This window comes from Danio aesculapii, chromosome 8 (genome assembly GCF_903798145.1).
Source record: "Danio aesculapii chromosome 8, fDanAes4.1, whole genome shotgun sequence".
NCBI lineage: Eukaryota > Metazoa > Chordata > Actinopteri > Cypriniformes > Danionidae > Danio > Danio aesculapii.
The window spans coordinates 40157604-40182232 of NC_079442.1; the positions used below are offsets into that span (position 1 = coordinate 40157604).

The window sequence follows — 24629 nt, forward strand, 5'->3', positions numbered from 1 at the left end:
TATATATATATATATATATATATATATATATATATATATATATATATATATATATATATATATATATATATATATATATATATATATATATATACATACATATATATATACACATACATATATATATATATATATATATATATATATATATATATATATATATATATATATATATATATATATATATATATATATATATACACACATCTGGACATTGGTGGGGACATATATCAGCACACATTATGTTACACAAATAACAATTACTTTCCATGCTGCAAAAGTCAATTTACATGATTTTATATCAGTTTCATCCTGATTATAGTTTTTCATAATCATAGAGGCCAAAATCAAAACTGAATTTTAATTATTGCACTGCCTTGGTTAATAGTATTACGGTGAACTTTTAGCGAACTTGACTTGGTTGACTTGAGTTGACGGAGAATAACTTTATTTTGATTTATTGGTTGGGACATTTCAGTAACTGGTCTGAATTGGTCAGAGCAAACTAACAGTAATGGCTGAAGACGTCAAACTCATGTCAAATGAAATAAGCTTATAAAAAGGTGCAAGCTTTTTTAGTGCAAGATTAAATCAACCCTGGTGTTACAGAGATAGATACAAGAACTCATTTTTACCAACAGTGATCGGATTATATAACCAAAGTCATACTAGATGAATTATGCTGAATTATTGTAATGGTTATTAGATATGGACTAGTGTCTTTGCGTTGTTTGAAACTAAGGAATGTAATTTTATTATTGTTTTTATATATATGTAACTTATTATATCTATTTTTAGTATGGAGCTCTGCTGTGACGTGAATTTCCCTTTGGAATTAAATAAGTCTAACAAACAAACGAACAACCAACCAACCAACCAACCAACCAAACAACCAACCAACCAACCAACCAACCAAACAAACAAACAAACAAACAAACAAACAAACAAACAAACAAACAAACAAACAAACAAACAAACAAACAAACAAACAAACAAACAAACAAACAAACAGAAGGACCCTCACTCCAAATGTGGAAGAAAATGGCCAGACTTTGATTGAAGCTTACCAACACAATTGTTTTTGTGGATTAACATGTTCACCAAAAGAATAACAGTGTGCACTAACAAACAGAAGTTTTCATTTAACACAGACGTTTACCCATAGTGTCGAAAACAGTTTGATGTTAACATTGACCAATTCTGGCATGTGTGAATGAGAAGAGATGCATCACCTCCATTGATGAGCTGGTAAAGGACGCAGTATCCCAGTACATCGGACTCGCAGTGCGGCTCCTGCCAGCTCACTTTGAGAGCCGTGGGGCCCAGAGCTGAAAACACCAGTCTGCTGGGAGTCTCGGGAACACCCGGGGTGAAGCGCGAGTCTGAGGGCACGAGCAGTTCACAAGGCACAATGTCAAACCGCAGAACACACACATTTAATTTTGCAGCCACAAATTGCTTGATTGGTTCAGCATTGGGAAAACAGCGGGGAATTGGCTGAGGTGTGTCAGTCTGTAAGTAAAAGCAGAGACGCTACAAACTTCCTACATATTTCAGTAGTTTGACAGTAGCTCAGCTGTTTTTTTTTTTACAGATACTTTCCCAGTGACAAGCTAATGTTTACAAGTATTTTTTAATAAACTGTATTTTGTTCTTGCCAAGTGAACTAAGACAATAATAATATATGTTCTTATAAATGTTTTTAAATGTGTTTATTTTAAAAAATGATGAACATTTTTAGTTAATATAATTTTTAAGCAATTTTAATGCTTTTATCCTCAGTGTTTTTTTCCCTAGATTAAATATTGTTGGTACGATGATTCAGCAACTTTTACTGTAATTAATTTCTTGGTAAACTGATAAATTGATACATACCGAATGATGATTTTAGCTTATAATAACTGAATATCCTATAATAGTCAAAATCAAGTGTGATAAATGTAGATTTAAACATAATGTAATTAAAAAAGTACCATATATGTATTTAGCATTCACATTTAAAATATTAAAGATGCAGAAGGTGATTGTCTTCAGAAACATTTCTTGTTGTGCTGGTTGAAAGTCTCTTCACATTCCAATAGTACTGATTAAAGTAAATGATCTAAATGTATTTATATGTATTTTTATTTTCTGGGTAAGACATAAGACTAAAAAATGTTCATCCAATTAAATAATGTCGGGCCAATAATTCCCATAATTCTGATAAGTAGCCCAAACTGTCTGTCAGCAAATGTAGATTTGTAGAAGGGGCATCTCTGTTCACACAGATCCGCCATTTGCTTGTACACGCGCCGCGCGTTCATGTGCAGATGAGACAATCACAGCGGTAAAAACAAATGCTGAATCAAAAATTTTTTGAATCCTGAATCAAATATTAGAGGTACTTATACACGATGGAGGAAGGATGACACCATGGCTGAAGTAATTCTTTTAGACAGGTAATGTTATATTTTAACTATTTTAGTTACGCAAAGATAATGCAGATTTTGTTGTGTTAGGAATAGGTTATATGCAGAGAAGTGTTGTTCAGCCACTGAAATCTTCCGGCGAAACATTGACGTGACTTTTCAGTTTCATAAGAGACTTTTTACAGCATTGATAATGTAGATTTTTATTTAGTTTAACAACAAAACATCAGTAAACAGCGCTATTCCACCTAGCCTGCTTTACTGAGGTGAAGTTGATTTTACATTCACATTGGTTCATTTGTGAACAATGACAACCTGTGACGCGCTCGCTATATTGTTTACCGCTACTCTGAATATTCGGTCTGAAATTCCATGTAAGTATGGCTTAGCAATAAGTGTAATTCCTGCATGCCACTGGCCAACCACTAAGCATACAGTAGTTACTTTAGGACAACGTGCATGAGAGAGTGAGACCATTATGACAAGTTTTGCTTGCTACACAACTGAAAGCGTGCTAGATATAATTGTTGCAGAATTGCAGTATTATAAATTACTGTAAAGTTTTCTAACTGACGAATGACATGATCTAGTCTAGTGGGTTGTCTACTTATTCTAACCTGTTAGCATTTTGGCAGATCACCTACTGCACCTTTAATTAAACATGAAAAATTGTATTAAAATTGTTTTTAAAATAAAGATATCTGGTGAATGCATCAATTTGATTAAATTAAAACTAATAAATAATTATGTTTAAAACTGATCTGATCTGATTATCTCAATCTTCTATTGCCAAATATATATACACATATTAAGGAGTTTAAAAAAATTGAAGACCATCATTATTAAAATGCAATATATGTATTTATATAAATTTAATAGAGTATGGCACATTTATAATAATATAACATAATAAAATATTCATTTATTCACCTTTGGCAACTGCCATAATATAATATATTATATTATATTATATTATATTATATTATATTATATTATATTATATTATATTATATTATATTATATTATATTATATTATATTATATTATATTATATGTGTTTAATTAAGATCTAAATCTAAATAATAATATTTAACGCTGTCTGAGATTCTCAATGTCCTTCTCAATGTCCTTTTTATAGTAAAAAAAAATGGGTAACACTTTATTTTGATGTTCAATTTGAGTATTAGTTGACTGTCTGCTTAATTGCTGTTGATGCTGCTCCTTCAACAGACATTTAACTGACTGTAAGAAGCTTTGCAAGAACATGTAAACTTACACTAACCCTAACCCCAACCTAACAGTCCACTTATAATCTACTTATAATCTAATGAGAATTAGTTGGCATGTAGTTGCTATGTAACTTAAATTCAACAAACGGACCATCAAAATAAAGTGTGAGCAAACAATGTATTATACTGAACGTTTACTAAAACTTTTATATATAATATGATGTCTTTACATTGACAGCTTTTTTTTTTTTATCTAGTTTCAAAGTAGCCTCCCATGACGCACTGGTGGTTGTTTCCGGGTTCACTCACCCTGAAGAACACTATCCAGGTTCAGCAGTGCATCGTTGATATCTTCAGACTGAGTACGAGCTCTGGAGCTCAAACTGTAGCTGGTAGATGTAGTCTGGCTGAAGCTAGAGACCCCTGAGAGGCAGCCAAGCCACGGGAGGGTGTGGAGGGAAAGGGTTGGCAGGCAGCCGTCGCATGACGAGAAAACAGCAGGGGAAAAATGTGTAGAGAAAAGACAAATGGGAGAAGAAGGAGGAGGAGAAAAAGAAGAGCGGGGATGAAGCGAGAGTCAGCCGAGGATTCTTGCCAAAAGCTGCACCTTGCCAGGCATTACATCGAATTTAATTGGTTTTGAAATTATGTGGAGGCAGATCTATCAAGCTCACGTTACCTAAATTGTCCAAAAGTCCACTAGACAGGTTTCCCATTACGATCGAATCCCTCACACCATCACCGTCTGTGTAATGCCTGTTTTCAGAGCGTTTTCTCAGGATCACGTCTTCTTTGAGAAGTCCACCATCTCTTAAATCATATCTGTGAGTAGTTGAGCCTCCTGATTATAAAACAACAATGAATGACAAATGAGCCAATTGATTTAACAACTGCATTTGAAGCATATAAAGTGAATCAAAGGATGAATCACAAGCCCCTTTCTGCCATCAATTATTAACTGTTGATCCAAGACAATTTTCTGATTTCTGTAGAACCCAAACATAGATGGTCTAAAGCAGGGGTGTTCAAACTATTATTTTAGTTCCAACCCCAATTAAACACACCTGAACCAGCTAATCAGGCTCTTTGTAGGTATACTAGAAACTTTCAGGCAGATGTGTTAAAGGAAATTGGAGCTAAACTATGCAGGACACCGACCCTCCAGGACTGAGTTTGGACACCCCTGGTCTAAAGGATATTATTTAGTCCTACTCCTTTCTGAAATGAATACAGACAGAAAGAAAATACAAGATGAAAAGTGGCATCTGTGCTTTCTTTCCAAGTAAAAAATTTCCAAGTTTGTGTAACAGACTGTATTTTCTTATCATTCGATTCCCACAAATATCAGTTTGCTATGTGTCATGGTACTTTTAATGTTTAATCTGCATTGCTTTGGTGTAATAAGGGCTTAGATTTATGGAAAAAAACTTCTAATTTTCAATTTTAATGCAAGACAGCACTGGAGGACTGGCATAGATCAACATAACATCCATTTTATATGAAAAAAAGAATTGTTTAAAAGTTATGAAATGTTTTGGCACCAATAGCCGACTGGTTAAGTGCGCCGACATATAGCACAATCCTTCCCCTCTCTCCGCTCCCAAAGCTTTTCTGTCTGTCCTCGACTATCCTGTCTCAATAAAAGGTGACAAACCTTTCAAATTAATTATATTTAAAAAAAATTATATTTATGAAATGTTATGGTTGAATATGTATTATCTACATAAATATGCACACATTTGCATACATTTCTAGAACCTACACTACTTGACAACTGTCGATCCCAGTTGTAAAAGCAACAAATACCAACTTGACTTGATTCCAATCATCACAAATACTACAGAAGACTTATTGGAACCCACATGGACCCAAGATTCTCACAAAAATCAGTCAAGTTTGGTGAAGGAAAAATCATGGTTAGGGGTTACATTCAGTATTGGGGTGTGAGACCACTTGGTCAGCCCAATCACCAGACATAAACGTTATTGAGCATGTCTGGGGTAAGATGAAGGAGGAGGCATTGAAGATGAATCCAAAGAATCTTGATGAACTCTGAGAGTCCTGCAAGAACGCTTTCTTTGCCATTCCAGATGATTTTATTAGTAAGTTATTTGAGTCATTGCAGAGATGTATGGATGCAGTCCTCCAAGCTCATGGGAGTCATACACAATATTAATGCTTTTTCCACTGCACCATGACTTTATATTCTATACTGTACATTATTTCTGTTAAGTGACAAGACTTTTGTCTAAGCAAAGTCAGACCTTACTGTCCTAATTAAATAATTAAAAATCAAGACATGATCATATTTTATTTTGGTAAAATAAGCATAATCTAGAGGCCTTTGCCTTTCATATAAGCCACTTCTGATACCAAATGATCAACTAGAAGTCAAGTTATTATTAACCTTGGATAGGCGTACACATACACCTATACATACAGAGAACAGAACATGCACCTATTTATTTAACAACACACATAGTTAACGTTTTATTTGCACATAATATAGCTATACATACAGTATTGTATCTAGTAATATATTGTTCATACATTTGGCAAAATTGTATGTTCATTCATTCATTCATTCATTTATTCATTTTCTTTTCGGCTTGAATGAACCAGCGGAATGAACCGCCAACTTATCCAGCACATGTTTTACGCAGCGGATGCCCTTCCAGCTGCAACCCATCTCTGGGAAAAATTGTATATTCTTATTCCTTTAATTTCTGTCTTTGTCCTGTCACTGTCATTCTGTAACACTGTGGATACTTCTGTCACGAAAACAAATTCCTCATATGTGTAAGCATACCTGGCGATACCTTCTGATTTTGATTCTGATTCTGAATAACATCTAGAAATCACTTAAAGCCAGGTATTGTTTTAGTTTTTTTACATATTAGAGTTTTAAGTAAAGATATCTGAGGCTGGACATGCACTTGAAATTTTTTTGCAGCTTTCAATTTTGTAATTTATGCAATTTTGGGCATAATCTTTACCTCCACTGATCAGGGCGTAGCCTGATTCAAGGATTGTCGCAACTGATGTTTTGTCCAAAAAATCCTCAATTATGTGGTGTAATTAATAATACTGTGCAATTATTATAAATTATAATGTTAAAATGAACTCATGTGTTATTCTGATACCTTTGCCAGAGATGTATGTTGTGGTGGTGCTGCTGTTGGTCACATTGGTGCGCGGCGTGGAATGGCCATACGTGGTTGAGGAAGAGCTGATGTTGCGGGACAGGGAACCACTTCCTCCTCCTGGGAACAAGAAATTCTGTTCCCACTTTCCATTTACAAATTGATCTGCAAAGACACGAGAGAAACAACAACATCATGAACTAGCATGCCGAAATCAGTTCATTCATAATTGAAGTTAGCGCTCCAGATTAGCGCTTTGAACTTCGGTCCAGAGGACGCAATCCCATCAACAGACCCAAACTGCTGAAAGCCTTGCAAATCAGAAAAAAAGAAACAATATGCAATATGCAATCAGCAATCTACATTAAGCAAGAGATTTGACGCAAATTAGCACCCTCAGACTGGTGATGCAAATTAGCACTCAAGCGGGTTTGATAGCACAGCAGTGGGTTGACGTTGGGTCTAGATGGCATGCAGTCTGCCAGGGACAGGTCTTCACCTTGTGCCAGGGTCTGGGCAAGATTATCGCTGGCATCCGTGGCTGGGCTCAGGCGGTGGGGGATGATGTCAGCAGGCAGTTTCCAGGACACTTTACGCAGATCCAGGTCCGAACCGACTAGCTGGACATGCTTCCAGCGTGAGCCTTCGGTTATCATGTGGGGAAGCAAGCAAGGCAGAGGATGTGTGGGCTGTCTACGCTCAAGTTAATTCACCCCAAAAATGAACTGTCAAAATTTACTCAGCCTAATGACTCTGAAACTGTATGACTTTATAAAACATGTAAGGAGATGTGGCTAAATGCTGATAATTGTATAGCAATATATTATTATTTTTTATCTTCATTCATTCATTCATTTTCTTTTGGCTTAGTCTCTGATTTATCAGAGGTCGTCACAGCGGAATGACCTGCCAGCTATTCCAGCATATGTTTTACACAGCGGATGCCCTTCCAGCTGCAACACAGTACTGGGAAACACCCAATAACTCTCACATTCACACACGCACTAACACACTAAGGCCAATTTGGTTAACCCAATTCACTTATACCGCATGTGTTTGGACTGTGGGGGAAACCAGGGCACCCGGAGGAAACCCATACAAAGACGAGGAGAACAAACTCCACACAGAAATGACAACTGGGCATTGAACCAGCGACCTTCTTGCTTTGAGGCGCCGGTGATTACCACTGAGCCACCATGACGCCCTGTTAATATTTATAATATGTAAAAAAATAACAATTCAATATAGATAACATGACACACAATTCAGTGCCATTATATATGAGTGCTAAACTATTACATGTAATTTGTTTCATTCATACTCAACAGCAGAGGGCAACCTCACAGATGGTGACCAGGTAAAACTCATAGGTGTAATAGAAATTAAGAAATCCTTCCTACCTCCTACCTCTTGTAGAAAAAATCCCCACCTTTCCCCCCACTGTTCTTCACTTCGAGCACCTGCTCCCCGAAAGGTTTTTACACCCCCGCTCTTCACTTCACTTCACGATATCAATATCAATCACACACCCCCAATCCACCCTGTCCTTCTTTTCGTGATCACCCCCCTGGCTCTTAACTTCGAGCACCTGCCCTCGAAGTTCTCTACACGGCACAGGAAATGTGTGACTAATGAAACCTAAAAAGAATCAACACATAAGATAGTCTATAGTTTATCCGTGTTCGTTCATGGGATAATTTCGAAAATAACCTATAATTAACCAATAAAGAAAAAAAAGTCTTGGTTGAGTTGTGTTAGCTGTGTAACCCTCATGCCTGAAATACCGTTAAGCATACAAGTTGATATCCAAGATGATATTCAGCATTTTATGAACTTGTGTTTTATTTTGTTTCTCACACAAATAATCAAATAACTTTAAAACACTTGAAACAGACCACGAGCCAAACTGACCATAACTATATTCGTTCATTTTCCTTTAACTAAGTTCTTTATTCATCAGGGGTCGCCACAGCAGAATGAACCGCCAACTTATCCAGCACATGTTTTACACAGCGGATGCTATCCAGCTGCAACCCAGTACAGGGAAACATCCATACACTCCCACATGCACAACACCTATTTTAGTTCAGCCATTATGCACCTATAGCACATGTCTTTGGACTGTGGGGGAAACCGGAGCACCAGGAGGAAACCCACGCGAGCACAGGGAGAACACAGAAATGCCAACTGGCCCAGCCAGAACTTGAACCAGTGACCATCTTTCTGTGAGGCCACAGTGCTAACCCCTGAGCTACCGTGTCACCCCCACCATAGCTATATATCCATTCCAAATCAGTGTCAGAAAGTAATAAAGTCATACAGTTTGTGACAACCTGAAAGACAGTAAATGATGACAGAAGTGTCATATTTGGGTGAACTGTTTCTTTAAAAACCAGAGTCAGGCAAGAAGGAAGGAAGAAAAGGTAGGAAGCTGATGTCTTCTAAGCCCATCCATGATGCTAGTGATGTTTAGTTTAACTAGCAATGCAAAGTAAATAGCCTTCTTGCCAAATCAAAGCCAAAGAATCCCAAGTATCTCAACATTCACTGAACAGAAAGAACAACTTCCATAAAGAGCCCAATAACCCAACCACAAAGCCAAGAGGGAAGAAAAAGACATTGTTGACAATGGCAAAGGCGAGTGCTTGTTGAGTCTTAAGTGGAAAGGAGACTTGAAAGGGCTTTTCAATTTCAACAGGAGCTGCATACAAATGATGTAAACACATCATTCTGATACACCACACTGGGAAGCATATGACCATGTCTGACTGCTATTCATAAGTAGTTTCTACAGGTCAATGTAGCACAAAATGTTATGGAAATAACATAAATGTATAGGCATGCGATGCAGACAAGCACTGAAGTGTTTTCTTGTAAGCAAGATCTTGTTTCAGTTCCCTGATGAAAAGACTAGCATCGTTTGGTATCCTGTTTTCCAAGAGATGCATGACCGTCCAGTTTACCTATGCTGTACACCATAGTGCTGGTCCACCAGTTAAACTAGCATTAAACATCCTTGTTCACCATGGAAATATGTCTTTTCAGCAGGGATGTTCAACAAATACAAAGGTTTGGGGTCGGTAAGATTGTTTTTTTTGTTTTTTTATGGACACCAAGGTTGCATTTGTGTGATATAAAACAGTAATATAGGGACATTTTATTACAATGTAAACTTTTACCTTTTAATTCATTACACATTCAGTGATTTCCATCATAGTTAATCTGTGCAATCTTGGTGCTCGAGAAACGATTATTTTTATCTTCAATTTTGAATTAATGGGCTCTAACCTGGTGAAATAAGGTGCAAGATGTGTTTGGCGCGGTTTGTTGCTATTTTCAGACCAGCACAACCCTAATTTTCACGTTTTGCACCACATTGTTTAAACAGCAAATCCATTTACGCCATTTTGTAGACTCATAGGCGTGCTGGTCTAAAATAGAGGTGTTTTTTCACTTACAAAGTCCGCCATGTAAATAGCAAATGTGCCATGGTGCGATGCAACTGACTCTTAAAGGGAATGGGAGATAAGACTCTGATTGGTTTAATGCATGTCATTCTCAAAACACACCCATAACTCATTAAGAGAATAAGCACAACCCTGTTGGATCATGCGCCAGGGTTATTTTTCCGTCCTTAAAATAGTAAAAGTGGATTCGGACTTGCCCTTAATGGTTTTGCGCCATGCGGTTTAGACTTTGAACCTAGATTGTTAAAATAGAGCCCAATGTCTTTACTGTCACTGTTGTTGGTCTAATGCACATAACTGAACGCATCCATGCTGAACAAAAATTAGAATTTCTTTCAAACAGACCCCAAACTTTTGACAACGTCACCAGATGACAAAAGACACCCACCATCAGACAGGTCTGTGACGCTAGGCCTTAGGCTGCTCGTTGGGGATCGCATGACTTCATTACTGTACATCAGATAGCTGTCGTACTCTTCGCCAGCTTCTGCATCCACGATGGGAATGTCGGGAATGATGGGAACTGTAGGATTATTGTAAACCAGAACAAACAGCACAATCAATCACAGTCAGTACAACAGTAGCAGTTGAGATCAACGCAGGGTTCCCACGCTTTCATGAACAGCAGATTCAAGGACTTTTAAAAGCACCATTAATGTTAAATCAAGCACTTTTGTAATTCATACCCCAGCATATGTAGCACTACTTACTGTACTTAACATTTCACTCACTAGACTGGGTACATAAATCTGAAGATGCTCTGTGGGTAGATATTGAACAAGAGTTTTATAGCCCAGTTTCTCTGATCAACTTACTTGTCCAGAACACCCAAATTCTCAAAAATTCCCAAAAAGTTAAAAGAAAACCCACTTATTATCAGAGCAATCAAAACATGGTCACAGATCAAAAGATCTCTTAATTGTAATCAGAACCTGCCTAATTTATTCACACTGACCAGTAATACAAATTTTTACCATATTTATATGGGCTCTCAATTTGGTGGCTGGATTAATTTGGGAAAATTGACCTTATTCTTCAGCGCGGAAGTGAGCGCGTTTTAGCGATTGTTTTAGAACCTCCGATTCCGATTCCGATTCTCTCGCCTATGGGAGAAATGACTAGGAATAATAAACGGCAGAAAACAGTCAAACTACTTACTCTACAAACAAGTGTTTGCATGACTATACAGACAAAGTAGAATAATATAATAAGAAAATATCAGTTTGCAACACAAAGCAGCAAAATGAGCTGTTTTTAACGTTTAAAAATGAATGGAAGTGAATGACACCGGAAGTCTTGAGCCAAAATGATTCAAATGGCAGCGCTCACTCATACGCGGAGAATAAGGTGAATACAGGATATATGAACTCTTCCATGAGGATATTTTTATGTCATTTGAGGAGTTACATTTAAAGCATAATATCCCTAAAATTGATTTCTTTAAATATCTGCAGATAAGACATTTCATTCATACTAGACACGGCAGTGTTACCTTGAAAAGTTCTGATTTCTTTTTGTATAAATTCTTTCTTAAGTATACTAAAGTTAAGCATTTTGTTTCCAAATTTTACTCCATTATAAACCAGTGTAAAGCAGACAATCTGATTTCATTGCAGAAGACATGAGTTAGAACTTAAAAAGCGACATTGATGAACATTTGTGGGATGATATTATCAGACTACCCTTGAATATTTCAGTCTGCAACAGATTTAAAGAAATGCAATTTAATATTGTACTTATATATCCCCAAATAAATATAGTAAAATAAATAACACTGTTTCACCTCAATGTCCACAATCCAATAATAGTATGGGAATGTCATTTGATTGCTGATTTTTGGAATGATGTTTGTGACAAACTGTCCATAATACATAAACAGAAGGTTACATCCTCCTTACTGATGTCCTTACTAAGTGTTCTGCCCCCCCACACACACTTTTAAGTCCTTTCAAGAAGTGTGGGAACCCTGCCAGAGACACCCCAATTTTTGTGAGTCGCTTACTTGACATGGGTCTGGTAGGCTGTGATGCCAGGTTGATTGTGGCGTCTCGGTATGGGCCCCAGCCCACCTTATTGCTGGCGCGCACTTTGTAACAGTAGGTCTGAGAAGGTTGCAGGTTCTCAATGAGCAACATGCGCTTTTTAGGGTTGTCAATCATCACCTTCTTAGAAGGTCCTGCAGGCTCTGAACAAAGAAAAAACATGAACTTATGGAGCATACAGCAGAGAAGCATAAACTCCCAAAACTGACACTAAGGTGCCATATTTTAAGGATCTTACTCTTGTCCTCATTGATGGGCGTGTAGATGACCTCATAAGCAGTGATGACACCATTGGTTTCTGCTGGCTCCGCCCAACTAACCTGAGTGACAGTAGGGCTGATGACGTTGAAAGCCAGACGGCCAGGTTCACCAGGTACTGAAGGGGTAAAGCAATGCAGCATTAAAGGGTAAGTTTACTCAAAAGTGAAAATTCTGTTATTAGTTACTCTGTCGTTTCAAACCCCTGAGACATTCGTTTATTTTCAGAATACATATTAAGATATTTTAGATCAGGGATGTCCAAACTCAGTCCGGGAGGGCCGGTGTCCTGCATAGTTTAGCTCCAGCTGTTTTCAACAGACCTGTCTGGAAGTTTCTATACCTACAAAGAGCCTGATTAGCTGGTTCGGGTGTGTTTGATTAGGGTTGAAACTTAAATATGCAGGACCAAGTTTGGAGACCCCTGTTTTAGATTAATCCTCTATGGGAGTTTTTGGAGAATGTATCTTGAAAGACTATTTTTGTTTTATTTTTATTTATTAATATTTTGTTAATTTTACCCCTCACAAAAGACTTGAATTACTAGCCCATAGATAATTGTATAACAGAATTGTATATGACGACATTAGACACCTATACCACTGTTCTGTCATTGCAAATCTTTAAATAAATGTAAAAAAATTAATAAAAAAAGAGATTTTAGATTAAATCTGAGAGCTCTCTCATCCTTCAGAGACTTCTGACTCATTCAGTCCAGAAAAAAACAAAAAACATATTTGAACGGACCATATGCTATGAGAATTCATTTTTTGTGCACATATTCACATTCAACACATTAACTTCTCTTATGTTCGCACAAAAGTATTATTGTAGCTCCGTAATATTCTGATTAAACCACTAAAGATGCAGCGACAACGTTTTTTTTTTTTACCTTTCTGGAATTTTGGGACCATTGCTTTCTATGGAGGATCAGTGAGCCCTTGGATTTCCTCTAAAATATCTTAATTTGTGTTTTGAAGAGGAACGAAGGTCCTGGAAGATAACCAGTTAACATTCAAAAAAACTAGAACAATAACTTACCATCCTCCAGAGTTTGGCATTGGATGATATCACTGTAATTGCCATCTCCAAGTGCATTGTAGCCACAAACACGCATCTCGTAATCACAGTATGGATAAAGATTTGTCAGCTCGGCTTGAGGCGTCTTCACATCCATCACTTGAGCATCATTTTCAGGGTCCCCATAAATCCAGTACTTCACCTGCAATAACAGCAATAATAACTCAAATTGCATGTTTTACCTCTTTAGGTAAGTTAATGTTTACTTGAAAACTAAAATAATAAAAACACTGCAATAATTGTAATTTTTAAGCAAAGCTTTGAAGAAAGAATGCACAAACTTCAATTATGAAATCATACTGTAAACTCAGATGGAAGGCAGGAAGTAAAAAAAATGAATAGGAGGCATAGAGGAAAGTCCGTATTTCTGCAATTTTTACCATATTTCAAAGGTGATATAAATAGAAAATAACCACATATGTTGGGCATGATCCTTATACCATATAGAGGTCTGAGATTTCTACTGAACTAACATATATTTTTCTGTCATCGATGCAGTACATACTGTATAATTACATTACATGAAAAAATACTACAGTAAATAGTGTTTGGAAGCATACTATAGATAACTACTTGAATTAAACTGTTGTAGTAATTATATTGTTGCTGTGGTACAACAAAACAGTAGTAATAAACAAATTATTCAATAGGCTTCAGTTTTCTTATCACAATGCACCACAGTTACGTTACGTACAGTAGCGTAACAGTATTTATTACAGTTTATCAGTTTACTATGCTTCAGTATTCTGTAGCATTCATTAACAAATATTTGTACACATTATACACTTTACTGTGGTTCAAAAACATGTTTATAATAAATTACTGTAGTTTTTTTTAACCCCCATGCGGATATCCTCCAGGCATCACAAAATAACAGATGAAAGCATCCAAAAGCGTGGACGCATAGTCTTCATTATTATTTATTAATTTTGGATGGATGGATGGATGGATGGATGGATGGATGAATGAATGATACAATCACACATGAAAACATTAAAATATTGAACACGAGAAGCTCCTGTTGTGTTTCTACTGTATAAAGGTAAATGGCTAAATATCAAGCTACCCTGTCATTTCATGTGTCACATACACTATTATTCAAAACTTTGTGGTCATTGATATTATAAAGAATTTATAAAGAAATGTGTCCTTTTATTAAGAAAGGACATAGTAATGATATTGGTTATATTGTTGATAAAGTCTTAGGGCCCTATCATACACGCGGCGCAATAAGGCGCATAACGTGTTCGTTGCTATTTTCAAACCCATATTTTCACGTTTTGGGACATGTTGTTTAAATAGCAAATCCATAGCAAATTATATAGCAGTATTATTTATTCATTCATTTTCTTTTCGGTTTAGTCCCTTTATTAATCTGGGGTCGCCACAGCGGAATGAACCGCCAACTTATTTAGCACATGTTTTACGCAGTGGATGCCCTTCCAGCAGCAACCCATCACTGGGAAACACCCATACACACTCATTCACACACATACACTACGGACAATTTTAGCTTACCCAGTTCACCTGTACCACATGTATTTAGACTTGTGGGGGAAACCGGAGCACGCGGAGGAAACCCACGCGAACGCGGGGAGAACATGCAAACTCCACACAGAAATGCCAACTGACACAGCCGAGGCTCGAACCAGCGACTTTCTTGGTGTGAGGCGACAGCACTACCTACTGTGCCACCGCGTCAGCCAATATTATTTATTATATGCATATTATTATTTGTTTTAATAAAAACAAGTTTATATTTGTCCATCTGTCGGGTTTTGGAGACGTATGCATCACCATATGGGGCATAAAAAAAGATGTGTGTTTTTTGACCACATTTCATTATTATTGTTCATTTATTCATACTTAAAATAGCAAAAGTGGATTCGGACATGCCCTTAATGCTTTCGCGCCATGCGCTTTAGACTTTGGGCCTAGATCGTTTAAATAGAGCCCTAGGCGTCTACGGTAATCAGTAACAGGATTAGTGGTATGAACTGGGCTTCTTCATTTATGAGTAGTTTTGTTCAATTTTTTTGCTAAATAAATTTAATAGATGTACACAATAATAATTAAAAAGACTCCATATTTGTGTAAGATATTATTTGACAGGACCTACCTTGTAACCATTGGCATTTGGGCTGGGTTTCCAGTTCAGGCGGATGTTTTTAGGGCCAGTAGGAACAGCTTTAATGTTGGCCGGGGAATAGAGGCGTCCTCCGGGAGATGTGGGTGTTTGAGTAACATATTCCATCTTTTGGAAATCCTGAATTTTACCATCCCCTGAAATGTTCAAATGCAAATAGAGATTATTATATATAGCACCTGATTATATGCCTTTTTCCTACTCCCAAAATGCAAAAGTAACTTTCATTAAGTGTAAATAATCTGTAATGTTTTAAAAATGGGTCACAACGACTTTCTTATAACTCTCTTCACAGTTCAGCCATTTGAAAATTTATAAATATATATATTAGAACAAGCAAAATTACTTTTAGCAGACCACACACAACCCCAAAAAACTCACGAGTCACAATTTGGACTATTAATGTACTGTATGGAATAAAAAGAGAACATAATTTGTAGGAATAAAACAGTGAACTCAAAAGAGCTTTGGCCTCAGATATGCTTGTGATGCTAATGTCTTATTAAAATACCAAGTATAAATAATTTTAAGATGGCTAAAAATAAAGCACAAAGCCAAATGAATTGCTCATTCTCATTTTTCACTATGAATATGAATTATTTTAGCAGAACTTTCCTAAACTGGAAGTGCTACCCATAATTTGAAGATGGGTAAGGGTCAATTTTCCCATAAAATTAAGGTCCCATATACTAAGGTAAGAAAAAAGTTTTTGCATTTGCAAGACATCCACTTTTCTCTCCACCTCACCTCGACCATCAGTGACGATCACCTCCGTGGTCTTCCTCTTTCCGATAATTGCATTGTTGCTTGGGTCTACTAGTTCCAGGTTGAATTTCTCAGGTATGATGGGAGATGGATGTGTACGAGGGTCAATGAGGATATTTTTTTCAGCTTCACCGGGAGCAAATTTGAGAGGACTGGAGATGTCGAAGCGTGAGGCCTTGTTAGTGCGCCAGTGCACAGTGGCCGGAGTCTCACGGTTTCCAGTGCGTTCCACCGGGATGGTGTAGAGCGGGTCGGTGGTACTGAAAGTTTGAGTACTCTTCTTAAACGCCACAACGCTGGATTCTGTGAGGAGACATGAGATTATGTTTATGTATATATTAAAGAGTCCCTATATTGAGTTTTTGAAAATGGCCTTCAATGCAGTGTGTAACACAGCACTAAGTGAATGAAAACATCCAGCTGATGGTTAAATCTGAAAGTGCATCATGTTTAAAATGATTGATTCTTTAGTGAAAAGTTGACTCAGAGTTGAATAAATGAATCGTGTTGGGTTTGGATCTTTTGCCTGAACGCATCGATGTCGACGTGGTACATCACCAAATATGTAGTTCCAGATCCGGTAAAATGTGAATGCGCCTTTTCCTTTAGACACTAGCAGCCTATGTTGCAATCTATGCTGCAATGTGGGATTTGCTGGCCGTTTGCTATTGAAGGAACAACAGAGACTAGTATGTATGGGACTTTGACAGTTTGTCAGTAACGGTTTCAGTTTATATGGACCAGTTTCTTCTTTCCCCGGATCATAACATGCAAGTGTAATTAAAATTGTTGCCTCGTTTTGTTTAATTTTGTATTGCAAGTAGTAATCGCTCCACATGGCTTGTAATCACTTATCTATTATAGGTCAGTGCTTGTACTGTACCTCTCAGGTTAAATCTGTGAGGGCTATTCACATATTGCATCCAAAGCCATGTTGAAAATGTGACGCATACTTCCATTGCCAATTTAAAAGCATTTCTGAACTCGCAATGCTCTGCCGTTTGTCTTTTGCCACCATCAGCTGTTCCTCACACAAAATAGTTCAACTTTTGCCACTGTGTGATTAATAGTGAATGTGTGTCGTTGTTATTACTTTGGATTAGAGTGAAGAGTAGGGCAATATGCAGGTGTTTAACTGCATTGCTTTACTGGGCTCTCACTGCTCTCTACTACTTCATAGCTGTGGTGGCCATTTCTTTTCTCTGTCTCACGCTGAACCAAGTCGACCAATCACAACACACTGGGTCATTGGACCAATCACAGCAGATTAGCCTCACGTAAAGGAGGGGAACAAATTAATTTGCGTACAAATTAATCGCTGAGTGAATCATATTGGAGTCGTTGGGATAATTAGGTAAAAATAAACACATAAGACAATGAAAGTGTTTTTTGACCTTGCATGCATTTCAGCCTGTTGTTGGAGACGCCCAAAACCAAAATATGACCTTTAATAATGCAAAATAGGGGCTCTTAAAGAGGAATAACAATAAACTGTTCTTCCAGATATGTAAGCAAATCATATGGATGTGACATTTGGAGTAAAAAATCAAAACATAAATTCACATAGAAAGTATATGTTAACATTATATTGAAACGTCTGTTTATATTTTCCAAAACAACTAACCACAGAGTTATAGGATCAGAAAAATATCAATCTGTTAACATTTTTTAGATTTGAAATGAGGAAAATAAACATGCACAATGGATGTGACCAAAAAAGATAGCTAGTTTACAGTATGCAACGTACTTTGCTGAAATTCTGTGAATTAAAAAAAAGCCTGGATATGGATCCGACACCTCTTCGTTATGGATGAAATTGGCACTTGTGTGAATTCAAATATAATAGCTTGAGAACATTGAGAGAGCCATTTTTGAACTACTGTAAAACACTTGCTTACACAAAAAACGTAGAAACGGTTTCATTTGTACCTGGTTTATCCGCGATGGTAATAACAGTGCGTGGGTAACGGCCCAGTTTAGCGCCTTGTCGTGGGTTACTCAGATCCATCACAAACTGTTTAACCTGTTTGTCCTCCAGCAGGCCGTCTTGCTCCCCAAGCTCCAGTAGTTTCACTGGGACCATCTTCTCCGTTTCACCTGGTCCATAGCTCAAGTCTCCATCTACCGAGATATAGTCCTGTACAAGGAGAGAATGGAACAAGGAGTAAGAAAAAAATACTGCAATCAAACAATGAATGTTCTTTCAATTAATCAGACAATGAGATGTGTTAGATATGTCTTTAACCCTCATAATGCATTCTGGGCCATTTTGACCTGGAAGAGATACATGAGTGTTTTTATAAAACATATTGTTTCTATTGAAAAGTTTTTAGTAAGGAAATTACTTTGTAAAAGCTTAAAGACTTTCAGAAGACCATTATTATTCATAAAAAATTATATATATATATATATATATATATATTTTTTTTTTTTTTTTTTTTTGCTATAACCACTTATAAACAATGGTATAATGTTGTATTTTTAGAATGCATGGAGCACCTTTAAGTATAACTATGAAGTTATATCAATATCAGTAAACTTCTGTAAAATATATTAGCATTTTCCCTATATCAAATGGAAAAAACTAAAATCTAAAAACATTATAAATAATTAATATAAATTATAAATAATATTTAAAAGTTATATTTGTTTGAATTATAACTTAAATTCAATTTATTGCAAATGTTTATAGACAATAATATATTCCCATGCATTTTTAATCAAAGCTGGTCAAAATATCCATCACTATGTTGCATGGCTTGAAGGCATCAGGAGGGCTAATTGAATGAACAAACCATTATGAAGGAAGCTGGTGTATTTTACCTTCTTGTCTTTGGCAGTGAGGTCTGCTGTGCTGTATGTGACTTGTGTCCGTCCATCCTCTATAATCTGACGTTTGATCGGGATGTTGGCCACTCCATCCTGACGGCTGTAGGTATATGACGGCTCCAGGAAGGTAAAGACACTCGATGCTACAAGAGAACAAACAAACCAGAACAAAACCGATGATACATCATACATTCTCATATTAATACTTGAAACAAACTTGATCTAATTAATATTCTGTCTCTCAAGTACATTTCTGTTGTTTTAAAGAGATAGTTTACCCCAAAATACTTAATATTTAATTAATATTCTGTCTCTCAAGTACATTTCTGTTGTTTTAAAGAGATAGTTTACCCCAAATACTAAATATTTAATTAATATTCTGTCTCTCAAGTACATTTCTGTTGTTTTAAAGAGATAGTTTACCCCCAAATACTAAATATTTAATTAATATTCTGTCTCTCAAGTACATTTCTGTTGTTTTAAAGAGATAGTTTACCCCCAAATACTAAATATTTCATTAATATTCTGTCTCTCAAGTACATTTCTGTTGTTTTAAAGAGATAGTTTACCCCAAATACTAAATATTTCATTAATATTCTGTCTCTCAAGTACATTTCTGTTGTTTTAAAGAGATACCCAAAATACTAAATAATTTTGCATTTCGTTTTTTCTCTTGAACACAAAATAAGATATTCTAAAGAATGTTGTTGTTAAAAAAGCTACAATTGGCATCCATAATAGGAACAACAATACTATGAAACTCAATGGTTTTTCCTCAGTATACCTTCCTTTGTTTTTAACAGAAAAAAGAAACTCAAACAGGTTTGGAATAAGTGGAGGACGTTTAAATGATGATAGAAATTCCATCTTTGAGTGAAGTATCCCTTTTTAGATGCATAGATTTAGAAAATTGACTTCTCCCTACCATGTTCCTTAAGCACTGTAATGTTGACATGATCTTTTCCAATCTTTGCGATTCCGACTGGAACATCAACAGCTTGCACAAGCAGCTCCTTCTTTTCATCATCCTCATCTTTAATGAAGAGAGGAACCCGAACATCCACTGACTCCACGTTCTCCGGAAACTCCACAGCGCCTGCTGCTTCTACAAGACAAGATGGAAAAGACACGAAAAATGTTACAACAGGCAAGAAATTATTGCAGTAGGGATTTTTTCAAATTAATTTTTTAAGGGGAAAATTCACCCCAAATATGAGCATTAATTCAAAAATTATTCACCCATATCTATTTACAAGCCTTTATAAGTTTATTTTTGGTCACACTTTATTTTGATGGTCTATTTGTTGAATTTAAGTTACATTTCAACTAATTCTCATTAGATTTTAAGTAGACTATTAGGTTGGGGTTAGGGTTGAGGTTAGGGTTAGTGTAAGTTGACATGTACTTGCAAAGTTACTTATAGTTAATTGAATGTCAGTTAAAGGAGCAGTATCAACAGATATCAAGCAGACAGTCTACTAATACTCAAATGGACCACCAAAATAAAGTGTTACCGAGAAAAAATTATCATTAAAAACTTTTTGTGTTCAAAAGAAGAAAGAAAACCAAACAGCTCTGAAACAAGAGGAGGGTCAGAAAGTGATGACAGAGTTTAAATTTTTAGGTGAATTATCACTGTTAGGGCTTCTGTGTTGTGTGGGATCTGTACCTCTATCAGAAGCCACAGTGTAGTAGCCTGGAATCACCTTCAGGTCCCGGAAGTTTCCAGAATGAACCTGTTTATCTGTCAGTTTTACAATATCTGGGTAACTGGAGCGAGGGGCAGATAAAACTGTGTCCACAATTGTGTTGTTCTGTCTGTGGATGCAAAAAAAAAAGATTACTCTTTCCCTTTTTGAGTTTAGAAATGTGTTCCTTTGTCATGTAAAGAAAGCTTCAGTTCTCATTTAACTCATTTGATATTAGGAGGAAAGACTGAAAATCTTATGCTAAAACGCTTTTAGTCCTTTGGGGGTTTTTTGGAATCAGTATGGTGGAATACATAATGCATTTTTTCTGGATTCTTTGATATATACAGGGTTCATTTGCATATTTACTACTAAAACTTCATGACTTTTCCAGGACTTTCAAGTAAATTTTCATGACCTGATGTTTCATGTAATGTCTACATATACTACAATATAAAAAGAATGCACATTGAAATGTATTAAAGCACATCATAAAACATGCAACAATTTATTTCAAGAGATCACATGCTGTCCCGGGAGAGAGCCCTGAGCTCAAGGGATCCTCGAGCACAGGGCTCCCTCCCATTCGCAGAGCGAGGGGAGTTTGAGCTCAGGTAGATCTTAAAAACTCCCCGGCTGAAGTGGCTAAGGTGAACTACTTTGAGAAGGAAAGATACTGATGCTGGGTGCTAGACAAAGTTCTCGTTTAGCTTAGTATGACATACAGTTGAAGTCAGAATCTATATCTATTTTTCTCCCCAATTTCTGTTTAAAAGAGATTTGTCAACACATTTCTAAACATAATAGTTTTAATAACTCATTTCCAATAACTGATTTTTTTTATCGTTGCCATGATGACAGTAAATAATATTTTACTAGATATCTTTCATGACACTTCTATACAGCTTAAAGTGACATTTAAAGGTTAATTAGGTTAACTATGCAGGTTAGGTTAATTAGGTTAAGTTATTGTATAATGATGGTTTGTTCTATCGAAAAACAATATAGCTTAAAGGGGCTAATAATTTTGACCTTAAAATGGTTTCTAGCCGAAAAAAAAACAAATAAGTATTAATATTATCAGACATACTGTGAAAATTTCTTTGCTCTGTTGAACATCATTTGGGAAATATATATAAATATATATCTTTGGACAGTGGGAGGAAACCAGGGAACTCGGGGGAAACCCGCGCAGACATGGGGAGAACATGCAAACTCTGCACAGAAACACCAATCGGCCAATCAAGGACCAGAGCTGGTCGTGTTCTTACTGTGAGGCAACAGTGCTAACCACTGGGACACCGTGCCACCCAATTTATGAGAAAAAGGAAGAGAACGGGAGGAAGGGGGGTTTCTTCCAGACGAAGATAAATGTGGAATGAAGACTGTGATTATATATAGTAACTTAGGAATCATCTGATTGGAGGTCCATCATTAGCTAATGCGGGACCAGCAGTGGTCAATCATAAGCACGTGATCCTCTCGAAATTAGTTTATGAATAAACTTCACTTAGATTAAATAAATTTTTATATCTGTGTAAAATTGATTTAGATAATGCTTACACCGCACTAATAATATGAGAGCATGTTTTTGACCAAGGACAACAAAAGACAACTAACCAATATTCAAGTACACAGATATTTGTTAAACTTATCTCCATGAGTTTTCAAAACTTTGTGGGTTTTGTTCTGTTATTTCAAAACTTGTCAAAGTTACTTTTCCAGACTTTTCCAGGTTTTCCATGACCGTATGAACCCTGTATACAGAAAACTAACTAACTAACTAACTAACTAACTAACTAACTAACTAACTAACTATATAACTAACATGATATTTTTAATGTTTTATTATAAAATATTTAATGTCTCTTTTAATCATTTAAATGTATCCTTGCTTAATAAACATTGCTTACTGACCACAACTTTTATAATATTCACCAGCTCAGACAAATAAAGACAGACGTTTTGTCCTAATTTACATATTTTCGCACTATTAAATGTCTGAATAGTGCATGTAGTGTGTTTGACCCGAAAATTTCATAAAGATAAAAATGCTTCCATGGAAAAAAGCATGGAATGTTAAACACTTCATGCACACAACTGGCACAGCTTTAATTACACAGTGGAGGGTTCAGGGCTTCCAGACTCTGAAGATGAATGAGAAAACTATCTCGAGACAGTTGAGTGTATAAGTACTGAGTGTATAAATGCATAGTTCATCATTTGGTAAACAACTAAACTATTTTATCAAGCGAGCTCAATTGTAGTTACTGTACCTCTTTCCAGAATTTCTTTGTGTCCTGAGGGAAAAGAAAAAATGGTACATTCAGACACACGTCAAAATTGGAGACTCATCCAATACTTGAGAAACATTTGCCCACAAGGCACAGCCACGCCAATGCTAATAAGTCACACCTGAACAGAGTCTTCTGCACTCGCTGTGCGCCCGGGATCTGCAGGAACACGTCATTGAGCTGTTCGGTAAAAAACAACAGACATTAGCAGACGGGCATGATGGTTCATGTGTGAAAATCGTTTCTTTTTTTTTGAGTCAAGCATCTCATATATACAAGCACTCACGTTGTCCTCTACTTCTCGTCTGAGCACGTCTGTGTCCCGAGCATCAGGGTTAGAAAGAGCTTCTGAAAACTGCCGGTTCAGACGAAGAGAAACAGGATACTGGACTATAAGGACAAATACGGAGGGATCAATGAACATGAATAATAAACTAATAAACAGTCTAATCTTAGTTTAGACTCACTGGTCTCTTTGGGGTTGGGTCTAATTTGGTTCTGGGGGTGATTCGGTCCTCGATGAACATTGTCTGCCACTTTCCAGCGCACAACGTCTGTGCTCTTGAGTGGGCCGCTGCGCACCATTGGAGTGTCCAAATAATCATTTTGCAGAAAAGATTGACGTAGCAGATACTGGTTTTCCTTAAATCCCACCATACGACCTGTTCAACACATATTAAGAGCAATTTATTATGCGTGCTTCCATACATATATAAATCATGTAACTTTTAATACGTATATAAAGTGTAAAAGTATTACCTCTAGCACAGCATGGGAGAAGAGCAAGACAGGACTGTTGGAGACAGACATCAATAATGAATACACTAATGATAAAATAGTGTTCTCCTGACAAAAATTGTTTCTTTATTACAAAATATTTAGGTTTTCTCACAAAAGTATTGTACCCTTAATAAACTTTGTATTTAAAAAAACATTTGTGTTCTCTCATTGTGTTCTGTTATCTCAAATGGCTTCGTCACTGCAAATTTTTAAGTCTAAATTGAAGACTTGTCTATTTACTGGGTCATTTGAAGCATACGTCCCTTCCTCAGGGAACCAACGGTCTGGTTTTTATTCCTGTTTAGTGTGGTCACATCGTTTAACTAGGCAGAATTATTTAAAGAGTCTATTACTTTCTTGTTTTAGGTATTGAAACCAAACTGTTTTTGTATAATCTATTTTACATCGTTTATGCTCTCTTTACATTATATGCCTATTGCTGTTTTGTTTATTATGTCCATACTGTTTGTTTGTATCTTCTCTGTAAAGCACTTTATGAGG

The 24629-nt window shown here is 36.4% G+C and overlaps 1 protein-coding gene across 3 annotated transcripts in view; it reads right to left on the reverse strand.

Annotated features, from left to right (window-relative positions):
- The window catches only part of itgb4 (integrin, beta 4), a 61230-nt gene that overhangs the window by 10542 nt on the left and 26059 nt on the right, over positions 1-24629 (reverse strand). For 2 of the 3 annotated variants that reach the window (XM_056463971.1, XM_056463970.1), the window contains exons 19-37: positions 24108-24141; positions 23816-24010; positions 23635-23738; positions 23470-23528; positions 23331-23354; positions 21036-21184; positions 20292-20471; positions 19361-19509; positions 18467-18674; positions 16520-16840; positions 15746-15909; positions 13588-13768; positions 12527-12664; positions 12249-12431; positions 10635-10769; positions 6780-6944; positions 4316-4477; positions 3946-4059; positions 1233-1382 (exon numbers count right to left, since the gene is read on the reverse strand). In XM_056463971.1, the coding sequence (XP_056319946.1) occupies positions 1233-1382; positions 3946-4059; positions 4316-4477; positions 6780-6944; positions 10635-10769; positions 12249-12431; positions 12527-12664; positions 13588-13768; positions 15746-15909; positions 16520-16840; positions 18467-18674; positions 19361-19509; positions 20292-20471; positions 21036-21184; positions 23331-23354; positions 23470-23528; positions 23635-23738; positions 23816-24010; positions 24108-24141 (2815 nt within the window). The remainder of the gene's footprint in view (positions 1-1232; positions 1383-3945; positions 4060-4315; positions 4478-6779; positions 6945-10634; positions 10770-12248; positions 12432-12526; positions 12665-13587; positions 13769-15745; positions 15910-16519; positions 16841-18466; positions 18675-19360; positions 19510-20291; positions 20472-21035; positions 21185-23330; positions 23355-23469; positions 23529-23634; positions 23739-23815; positions 24011-24107; positions 24142-24629) is intronic. The other variant, XM_056463972.1, reaches the window with a different exon arrangement.